This window comes from Limulus polyphemus, unplaced genomic scaffold (assembly GCF_000517525.1).
Source record: "Limulus polyphemus unplaced genomic scaffold, Limulus_polyphemus-2.1.2 Scaffold4466, whole genome shotgun sequence".
Lineage (NCBI taxonomy): Eukaryota > Metazoa > Arthropoda > Merostomata > Xiphosura > Limulidae > Limulus > Limulus polyphemus.
Genome location: NW_013670076.1, coordinates 9,510 through 20,613, shown reverse-complemented (window position 1 = coordinate 20,613; position 11,104 = coordinate 9,510). Strand labels below are relative to the sequence as shown.

Genomic DNA, 11,104 nt, shown 5'->3' with positions numbered 1-11,104 from the left:
TTTCTTTCTTTTTTACCAGTCTGAGTGCAAAGTGATTTTCATGTTAAGAATAAAAATACTTTTCTTCGTCTCAAATTACATTTGCATAGTCTTTAAAACCTCCTAAATGCATTTCAAATGTTTGTTTTCAGTAAAACTTTATATTTTATGTTATTTTCTCTACCCTAACTGTATACAAGGTTGGTCAATTTGACTGACCTCGTAACCACCAAAAAAAATGAAATAAATCTAAATTGCCCTTTTTTTCTTTCTAGAACGACTTCAAATTGTAACATGAAACTACATTCATTTATCCTAAGTAGCTCGTATCCTCGTAACAGTATACAGCTATTTATACTTAAACTTTATTGTTTTATTGCCCTTTGAACCGTGTCTATTACTATCTGCGCCATTATGAGTTGTAAATTGCTTGGGGAATGGGCAGCTCACATTATGCTAACGAATTACATTACCCATGAGCTGTTACGAGCTGCATCAGGAAACATTTTTATAATAGTATTTTTTTTTCCTAATCTAACGTTAACTAACCTAAGGAGATTCCTATTTTTACATTTTGTTACTTTTATAATAATAAATAAAGAATACACATGAAAAGCGAGAAATAAAGTACTTACCTGGGTCTTCTCTTTTTTTTTTTTCTGTTGACTGTCAATGATGCTTAACCCTACTTTTTAATACTAATGGTAGTAATGCTCTAACTAGTTTTTATTTAATTGAATAATGCACCAAAGAACATAAAATAATAACATGCTGTTACAAAGTCATCCACACTAGTCGATATCTTTCACATGGAAACAAAGCTCGTACTAAAAGAGAATTGACAATTCTATGTTCAGAAAACAGTGTAATATAATATGTCATTTGATAGAAGAAAAGCTTGGCTTTCTATTGGTTATAAATAATATAATATTAAATGTAAAATAGAACTATTAACAAATCTTGAAAGAGAGGATGTGACAGGTGGGTGTGGCAAGAAAAGTCTGATTTTCTATTTGATGGACCTGTAACGAAACAAAATTTAAAACAATAAAAAAATGATGATTTTATAGTGAGTAATTTATGATACATTTCATACTTATTGAAGGGGTGATAAATAAAAAAGAGAAGAGGGGATGTCTAGAGAAAATGTCACATTTCTCACACTAGGGGAAATTCAGGATTTTTTAAAATATTGCCTTATAAAATTAAGAACTTAAAACTTGTATACTAATTGGTATAACATAAACAAAAAGTAGTTTAATAAAATTTTGAATGTAAGTCATTAAAACCTTGTTACATGCGCAGTAAATGATGGCCATTGTGAAAGGGTTAATAGAGTGATGGTCAAATTCCGATATTCAGTCTGGAAAGAGTCGACGAAAGGTGTTGTTAACTAGTCTTGTCTTTAGTCTATCAAAATTAGGGATGGCTAGCTGCACAAATTAAAAAACTGACAAACTGTATGAACTATCTAGCAGGCCCGGCATCACACCAAACATGCTCGCCCTTTCAACCGTGGGGGCATTATAATGTGACGGTCAATCCCACTATTTGTTGGTAAAAGAGTTGGCGATGGGTGGTGATGACTAGCTGCCTTCCCTCTAGTCTTACACTGCTGAATTAGGCACGGCTAGCGCAGATAGCCCTCGTGTAACTTCGCACGAAATCCATAACAAACAAACTATCTAGCAACTTCTATAAAGTTTACATCTACAATATTGGAACAAAAACAAATTTATAAGAGTACAAGTTTCAACAAGCGTCATAACTTATATCTGTGTAAATTTAGTGCTGTTCCATTATTGTGGATTTAAGCCGCCTTCTAGATTGCATGGAAATTATGTATCTAGTTTATTCTAATTAAACAATAGTGTCTTTAATTTTTTGCTTTTAGGTATATGTTAAGTACTTTGCTTAATTATGTACCTTCTCTCTGGTTTTTGTTCATCTAGAAATCTGAAGATGAAGCTTCTGAGCCAGCTGAAAGTACACCACCATCATCGGAAGAAATGTCTGAATAAGTTGTTGAAGGACCAAATCTTTGTGACTTAAAACCAATTAAACGTCTAGAATGTTCTTTCAGAGAGAGAGAGAAAGTGGTCCCATCAGTAACTTTTCTACTGAGTATAATAAATACACTTTTTCTCATAAGCGTGTAATGAACATCACTCCAGCTCATCCTTACAATGTTACCAGATCTTTAAAAACAAACAAAACAAAAATGATTCAACAGTTATGTAAAAAAAATGTTTTATAATTTTTTTTAAATACCAATGTAGAGTGTTTATCTTGTTCAATTTCATTTGGTTGAAACTACGGTATTATTAAAATTAGTATTTAAAGTACTTTTTTATGTTCATAGTTTATCCTGCACTTATTATCAACATGGAAAGGGGGGGGGTTGGACAGATGCACAGTAATGTTTATCACTGGTATTAATACACAAAGTGTGTGTGTACATTCATTTCCTAAGTGATATACAGTTATGTACATGTAACAGTTGCATGTTTTGATACAAACTGATGGAACATACAATAAAAGAAGACATCATAGTGTAATCCAAAATATTCTGTGTAAGCATCTTTACTATATGTATAATGTATGCAATGAAAACGTTATTCAGAGTACAAGTGAAAAATACAAAGATTGGTTCTGATACCATCAACTCATTCAGATGCTACTCTGCCATGATGCTGAGGAACTTACTTTTGTATATATTCTGTGCCAAGGAGTGTTCTCGAGAACGTGCTGTGATTGGCAGAGCTAGAATCAAGTAATAAAGAGAGCTCAAGTTTGGACACATGTATGTGGTCCCCTCCTTTACCGAGTCTGATAAATTCCATCAACTGATCGAGTAAATATCTTGTATTTAGAAGCCAGATGTTGCCTAAATAGATGCCACCCAAGGCTTGCAACTTGGGGTATTTATCCACACTTGAAGGTATTAAACAATCGGTGGACGTCAAGAGTTGGCAATACGTTTTCAAATAATCAAATTCTTAAACCAATCGGAATCAAATCAAATACTTTATAAAAGTTTATGTCTTGGAAATGATCTTTGGACGTTAAAACACACGAGCTTTAAAATGTTGATTCAATGTTCAAAAAAAAAACCTGGAAACTTGGAAATGATCTTTGGATGTTAAAACACACGAGCTTTAAAATTTTGATTTGATGTTCAAAAAAAAACCTTTCTAGTACAGTGTTCTAAGTAACATTAATACTGTAAGCCAGCTTTTCTCAAACTGGGGTCTGCAAGACATGTTCGAAATTTCATAAAAAATATTTAAAAAATGATTTATTGAATTCTTATTTGTAAAATTAAACTCGCGTGAATTAAAATAGTTCGTTTTGGAATACAGCTTTTCGTGTACACAGAATTTTTTTTCAAAACAACATCGATAGGCTTGGGGGTCCACAAAAACTTTTTAAATTAAAAGGGGGGGTCCTCAGGTTACTAAACTTTGAGAACCACTGCTGTAAGCTATTCTTTAAGCACCAGGAAAATGTTACTATTGCAATGTTTATATCTTAACTTTGCGGTTATTTGGAAGCGACATGACCAATGTTTTTCAATCCATGTGCGGCAATGTGTAGATGTGCGCTAAGTTTGTTTGTTTTTTTTTTTGGGGGGGGGGGTATTTTTATACCATCTACCCTATTGGGTACAGTTTGTATTTGGGTATCTAAGTTTGTTTGTTTGTTTTTCGGTATCCTTGCAATATAGGGTAAAATTAATACTTCATAACTCTATAACATCAAATACATAATGCCACGTAAAAGGTCATGCCAGGTACACTTTGATCCTCACTGGTGCACATAGGGTTAATTTGCTGTTCAGTGCTCTTGAATAGACCAAGTTGCGTTCAATAATTGAAAGCATTTTATGGAATACTACCAAAAATTTCTTGTTATTTTATTCTTTGAACACTTACCCACAGTCACTAAATTAAATAGGGGTGCAAAATAATGCACATACACATTTGGAGCCAAGTATTTCACATGTGTTTCTGTAATCCAGTGTAATGGCCACACGTTGTAATAAATTACAAGATTTACTAGAATATTCTTCTGTTTACTGGATATTCAGAGCAGTTTCATACCTAGTAAAAAAACAACCACACCATTTACACTGCATTATTGGTCTTGTTTGCTGCAGTCGGGTGTTTTATCTGGCCAAATGGAATTGTATTTTACATTTGACATTATCTCGGAACTGGCCTGAATAATTTCGAGTGATGATGACATGTAATTGGAAGTATTCGTGGAGAACTTTGGTTCTTTGTAGATATTCAAGCACATCTGAATTCCAGCAAGCAGTAAGTTCAACAGTTGGATGAAGATTCATGACCACGGAAAGGAAAGTTTAGATGGAGCAAATTATTTTGCGAGTGGAGTGCTGCCTCTCCTTGGTTCCGAGGACAGTTTTCTCTTCTGTTTCTTGCTAAACATCAGCTCGTGTTGGAATTGCTACAAGCTTGTGTACATTCAGCATGGTGATGGCTTTTCACCTGTTTGTCAAAGTCTTAGCTTCTGATTTCTTGGGACACGGTATACATGTATTTTGTTAGAATTTCACTTCAAAATGCGGTATGGAAAACAACATTTTTGGCTTTGTTATACTGCAACCAAGATCACGAATTAAAGCAATGAGGTTGAAAACATTTCTTCTTACTGAAATTAATTTTAAGAGTATTTTCGGCTGACTAGGCCTACGTCTTATATAGGTATCTCGATAAAAGCGATCCAGTCCTAAACTGTTCGTTTGCATCCTGGCGCGAGAGTGAGTTAACATTACAATTAGGACGCGTGGAGAGCGCATGCTTATCATGACTTAGATGCTGTGGAAGTTATATTTGTCGAAGATGTTGCTTTACGAGAATGAAATAGTTTCCTTGCATCCACTAGGGACTTCTCTGAAAATATAAATTATATAATATATATATATTTGTTATTTATTTTAATTTTGTGATCATTTATATTCATCACTTCTTATTAACTGTACAAATATTATATTCATTCAGTAATAATATAAATTAATTTTACACAAAATACTAAAGTGTTTTACAGAAGAAAAATATAATTAAAATAAATAGATAAAGAAGAGTTAAATAGACACGCCAATGAGAAAAAAATTGCCTACAAAACCCAATATAATTAAACAGATACATGAATGATTAATTTCTTTGAAATTGGCAGTTGTTGGCTTTATTGTTTCACGAATTATAACAAACGACTCTGATGGGACTAGTAGAGCGTGGATTTCGAATGACCGCAATGTTGTGACGATCGCGGGTTCGAATCCCCGTCCCACCAAGCATGCTCGTCCTTTCAGCCGTGTGGACGTTACAGTGTGATGGTCAATCCCACTATCCACTGGTAAAATAGTTTGCGGTGGGTGGTGATGAGTAACTGCCTTCCTTCTAGTCTTACACTGCTAAATTAGGGACGGCTAGCGCAGATAGCCCTCATGTAGCTTTGAGGCGAAATTCAAACAAACCTAGAATCGCCAGTTGTTTTTTGTTTTGTTTTTTTGGTCCCCTCCCCCGTTTGTACGCACTTTTCAAAAAAAAAGCTTCGTCAGTTTTAATAAAGACAAACACATTTATGAGTTATTCATCAGACCAGACACTTTGAATAAAAACCTTTCGTTAAACTAAACAATGTAGAACATTTTCTGTATAATTAATCATGGGTATAAATATTTAATTAATATAACGCACCATCTGCTCATACGTTATGTAATGTTTTACATTAATCATACTTGTCCTAAGACATTAGTGCTCTGCTTATTATAATTTCAAACCACATTCTTAATTCATTTTTTTAATGTCTCTCAAGAAGAAGTAGAGTAACTAATAGTATTTCAACCACACTATGTCCACCGCAGCTATTGCCGGCTGAGACACAGTAGTGATATGAACACTATTTACATATCAACCATTTGTTACAACAATTGTTATAGTGTGAACGCCTTTTCTAAGCTTGCCTACTACTCATTAAAAATATATTAATTATAATCAATTATGCTTCGCCTTTTTTTTAGAAAATGCGTTTACACCAGAACAAATGTTCTGTATTACTGCGTGTAACTGAAGGTTCACACTCAACTTCCCTTTGCTGAGTAAGAACTACTAAGTTAGTCCAAAAGCTTACATTCAATGAATCCATTGTGAAATTGGCCGAAATTTTCTTTCTTATGCTATTGTCTTCTTTAATAATAATAATGATATGTTAAATTGTTAACAACTTTATTTACGCGCCTTTGGAATTTTACTATATAACAATTTATCGTGTATTAATTCACGTTGTTTGTTTGTGTCTGTTTGTCCAATAAATCTACCCACAAGCTAGCAGGACCAAACTTGGAAGCAGTCTCAAAAGGTGTACTTATCTAAATGACATGGCTTTCAAACCTTATTTATCTGGGATACTAAAGGGGCTAAAAAGTTCCCTAAAAGTCACCCAGGGTCTAGGATTAGGTTTGCATGGTCGCTGATAATCAGAGGTGACGTTTTTGAGAGGGGGTGTTTTGTTTTTCTGCTACGGAACCCCAGTAGGGTACCTATAAAAGTAATTGGAGATAATGAAAGAGTTCAATCGATGTATTCTTTGAATCTTTCAACTCAATAAGTCACTGTTTATAGGAATTATCTTTGATATATATATATAACTGTATCTGTCTTTGTGCGACTATTGTACTGTGGTGTATTTGTGTGTTTTGTTATACTTTTATACAAATACGATTATTTATCTCATAGAAAAAATAAAACCTATCTTAGTGTTTATTACATGGAAATGGTTTGAGGAAAATCTATAACTAATTTCATTTTATTAGTGGGATTAACGACATCTGTCAAACTTTAAAAAAAAGAGAGAATGAAAAATTAAATTACATCACACAAATCAAAAACTACGTTTAAAAGTGTTAAATATGATGACTACAAAAAATGTTTTTGAATAAAAAGTATTAGGCTTAGTGAGGCAAATTATTAGTAACTGCATTTTATGCACGAGACTCGAATATAACTGTAGAAAGTTGTTTTAAATCAGTTAGATTGAAAAATACTAGCGACATGTTTAAAACCACATCAGATTATCTGCTGTGTCCACCAAGGGGAATCGAACCCTTAGATTTTAGGGTTGTAAGTCCGTAAACTTACCGCTGTTTCAGCGGGGATTTGTAAGTTGTTAGTTCTAGTAATGAAATATCTGTTATTCATAGACTGTCTGTTTATTCGATTATGTTACCAACTTTGCACAAGACGTTTATAATCCATAACACTATATCTTCACCAGGTCAAACCTGATAAGGATACATGTTAGTGAGTCAAAATACCTTGTTATTTTTTTAACAGGTTGTCTATGAAACAATTTTATCTACAGTTGCTACCTGTTAAAGATGAGCTGGAAACGCCGTAGTTACATTATGGGATTTCGCTTGAAAATTATTGTTATTTCTTTAACACCTCAAATATTACTAGGAATTCAATTTTATTTGCATGTAATCATTTTGTTACTAATTATATAAAATGAGTATGGCAATTATCCTAATTTGATATTGAAATTACCATTGAATTGTTGGAGAAGGTTCAGAGAAAAGCCACTAGGATGATACCTGGGATTGTCCTATAAGGAGAGACTAAAATCCCTAAACTTGTTTCTCTGGAGAGGAAAAGGGTCAGAGGGGATTTGGTTGAGGTGTTTAAGATTATTAAGGGTATTGATAATATAGATCCATGAAACTTTTTTGTGTTTAGCAGTGAAAACAACAGGACAAGGGTCAAAAATTCAAATTTTGGCAGCGTAGGAATCGTCTGCAGTTTAGACAGTTTTATTTTTTAAACAGGGTGGTTAGCTTTTGGAATGAGCTGCCTTCAAGGGTGGTGGAGGCAGAAATTTTAACCGAGTTCAAGAAAATATCGAATGAATACATCAGTAGTAAGGGGTGGTTGTAGTTGGGAGCTGGAAAGGACATCTTTGATTGGCTAATAAGCTCTTTTTTTCCCCTTTAAAATGTTATGAAATAAGAATCAGCGTTAACTATTGTACATTTCGTGTTTCTATAATAAACCTTGACGACAGTGATGTGACAGTTGCTTGTGATTGTAAACTGTTCAACAGCTATGCCGCGCATGTTTTTCACGTACTCTGACTGAACTTGGTAAACACAACTTTTTGTTTTTCAGAATTTGTGGGGCATAGTAGAGGGATTTAAACATTTTGACAGTAAAGGTAGAAAAAAACAATATTCACTCTTCATATAATAATAAATCATTAAGTGCATTATCTGGAGAGTAAAGGTCGTTTTTTTTTTCGAACTATAACTTTAGTGTATTGATTTTATTTGTTTGTAATTAAGCATGAAGCTACTCACTGGGTTATCTGTACTTTAGCAGTTTCTCCCACCAAACATGCTCGCCCTTTCAGCCGTGGGGGCGTTATAATGTAACGGTCAATCCCACTATTCGTTGGTAAAATAGTAGCCCAAGAGTTGGCGGTGGGTGGAGATGACTAGCTGCCTTTCCTCTAGTCTTACACTGCTAAATTAGGGATGGCTAGCACAGATAGCCCTCGTGTAGCTTTGCGCGAAATTCAAAACAAACAAACTAGCGTTGTAAGTCCGCAGATAGTATATCGAAGTTGCCCCCCAGTGGCACAGCGGTATGTCTGCGGACTTACAACGCTAGAAACAGGCAGCCCATTGTGTAGCTTTGTGCATAAATTCAAACAAACAAACAAACAAGTATCGAAGTTTTCTGTTTGAGACCGATTTTCGAAATAGCCGATACCTATACTTTGTCACATTCTTAATGAAGTAATAAGATAGTATTTATTGTTCATTAGGAATTTAAACATTTAACTAAATATTTATCGAATAAAGATATACATTTCAATTTCATAACCTAGCGTAATTAGTGTTGCTATATATATATATGTGTGTGTGTGTGTAAAAACAGTTAAAACCCATTTTTTACGCACAATAAATCTATACAAATTATACATTATTTTCAGGATGTCCAAGAAGTTTGGCAAAGTTTCTAACCATCTTCTTCTTTCACCATCGTACAGTTCCTGGAACGTATTTGTTTACCAAAGACTGGTAGTAAGAAATTAGACTGTCGATATCCGGAACGTCTTCTGACTTGGAATAAAGGTCGAATTTGCTGTAACGTCAAATAAAAATTGTTAAAGTTTTCAATTGTAATTTCGTAGAATCCTTTAAAATAAAAGAGAGATACAGGTTACTATCATAACGATAATCCACACAATCTTAAAACTGTAGAAACCCCTAGCGCTTTCGATAAATGAATTCGTCTTCATCTAAAGATATGTTGTTGTTTTTAGCATCTTATATTGGAGATAAGAAAGTGTTATGACTATTAACTTTAAATACCCTTCCACTCAGATAACTTACTTAAATTCCCTGATCCAAGGTAACATCGAAAGATCCTTGTTGTTACAAAGGTAGTTGTAATCTCCCCCCGTATGCCAGGGGTAGAAGGAATGAAAGCGGATAATGTACAGAGCTTCTTCTGGTAAAGAAGTTTTGTGGTTGACCAACACCTGGTACAGATACTCATCGTGACCCCACGACATCAGGACGTTTTGTAAACCGCAGTGTTCTGTGTACATTCCAAGTCTGGTGTTGTAACGGTTGTCTTTCTGATCAGGATTGTCCTTGAATGTTGTGGCTTTATAAACTACCGAGTCAGCAACAGAACAGCCCAATGGGTAAGTGTCCCCTACCACCACCCATTGGGGTTCGCCATAAAGAGCCATCACTTTCCCCAGATCGTGAATCAGCCCAGTAAGGTGAAACCAATCTAGATTCGGATGGGCCGCACGAATTTTCTCTGCTGTCTGAAAAGCATGGATGATGTTGGGGAGATCTACATCTGGGTCACTTTCGTCTACCAGTGCATTTAGTTTCTCCAATGCCTCCATGACGGTCATCTGTGCCTTGTCGAACTTGCACCAGTAAGTTTTCTAGGATAAAAACAAGTTAACGTTTAGATATTTTCTCTTATTTCCAGTTTGAGTTTATATTTGCAAGTAACTGATAAGAAACCATGTAAACATTTTTTTTTAAACTCATGCCGTTGGAGTTACAAATATTTGCTTGAAATTGTGATTTAAACACACGATTTATTGATAGCAGAGATTAAATTTCACAAAGTGTGTTCTGCGATTGATTAAGATTACAAAAATTTATGAATCGTTTTGTTAATACTAGCATGAAATATCCCCTCGTAATTTACAGAGGCCCAAATGTACCTATCAAGTCGCCTCCCAGTGGCACAGCAGCATGCGAAATTACAACGCTAGAATCCGGGTTTCGATACCCGTTGTAGGCAGAGCACAGATATCCCATTGTGTAGCTTTGTGCTTAATTATAAACAAACAAACAAACAAAAAAACTATCAAGTCTACCCTGATAAAGAGGGCTACGCCATGTGATTAGATACGGTCACCCACAATCCACATGCAAAGTTTGGACCTGAGAGGGATTCGCAACCATATAAATCCACAAACACGCAACGTAAATTGATATAGGACAATAACATTGTTAAATAGTGTTCGGGATTAAATTACAAGTTTTATCAATAAATACAACTTTCCCAAATTTTAAGAGTGCATATTGTGGAATGGGGTTTATCGTAATATTGTTAAACTTACAATAAACTTATGTTGTGTGTAAAGAAATACGGACAACAACGGGAAAGGATTCTACTTACTCTTTTGCGAACTAAGTCCACCGTTTGGTTCGTGTGCATTTTCATGTACGTTTCCCGTACTCTCCTCTGAATATAATTGTCCTAGAGAGGATTAACAAACAATAACTGATCCCCACTGATTCATATAATACATGGTTACTGAAGTGCACTCTAATTTTTTATTTCTTTTGCAAAAATCAAAATCGATGTATTATATTTATTTAATATTGCTTTCTGATTGAAGCCATCTATCCACATAGATCGTAACTAAAAATGAACACGGCAATTATTCTGCTCTTCGTTCTCACTTGTAATATTAATTAATTTTAGCTTCTGGTCAAAGATTACTTGATAGATCATAACTAAAGATAAATCCGGTAAAAGAGTAAATCAATAAAATGTACTAA

At 34.4% G+C, this 11,104-nt stretch overlaps 2 protein-coding genes across 4 annotated transcripts in view; one reads left to right on the top strand and one right to left on the bottom strand.

Moving 5' to 3' along the window:
* LOC106471197 (FACT complex subunit Ssrp1-like) overlaps positions 1-2,000 on the top strand; it is a 33,323-nt gene extending 31,323 nt beyond the window's left edge. Inside the window, exon 13 of the mRNA XM_013931787.2 lies at positions 1,932-2,000. Within this exon, the coding sequence (XP_013787241.2) occupies positions 1,932-2,000 (69 nt within the window). The remainder of the gene's footprint in view (positions 1-1,931) is intronic.
* A 1,861-nt stretch (positions 2,001-3,861) lies between these two features.
* On the bottom strand, positions 3,862-10,856 carry LOC106471195 (inositol oxygenase-like). Of its 3 annotated transcripts, XM_022399821.1 has the most exons (5): positions 10,719-10,856; positions 9,398-9,969; positions 9,026-9,146; positions 5,703-5,705; positions 3,862-4,895 (listed from the first exon to the last, which is right to left on the bottom strand). In XM_022399821.1, the coding sequence occupies exons 1-3, from the start codon at positions 10,761-10,763 to the stop codon at positions 9,038-9,040; spliced, it is 726 nt and encodes a 241-aa protein (XP_022255529.1). In that variant the 5' UTR covers positions 10,764-10,856; the 3' UTR covers positions 3,862-4,895; positions 5,703-5,705; positions 9,026-9,037. The 3 variants fall into 3 exon arrangements, with proteins under 3 accessions (XP_022255529.1, XP_022255530.1, XP_013787239.2); XM_022399822.1 differs by lacking the exon at positions 5,703-5,705; XM_013931785.2 differs by lacking the exons at positions 3,862-4,895; positions 5,703-5,705 and having other exon boundaries at positions 8,794-9,146.
* Positions 10,857-11,104: the final 248 nt, after the last annotated feature.

What these genes read in the sequence shown, in the direction of transcription:
- LOC106471195 (XM_022399821.1), bottom strand. Translation starts at nt 10,763, where the DNA reads ATGAAAATGCACACGAACCAAACGGTGGACTTAGTTCGCAAAAGA. An exon ending in TGGACTTAGTTCGCAAAAGA is followed by an intron (nt 9,970 to 10,718) that starts GTAAGTAGAATC and finishes TTTTTATCCTAG; the next exon opens with AAAACTTACTGGTGCAAGTT. An exon ending in CCTTGGATCAGGGAATTTAA is followed by an intron (nt 9,147 to 9,397) that starts GTAAGTTATCTG and finishes TTGACGTTACAG; the next exon opens with CAAATTCGACCTTTATTCCA.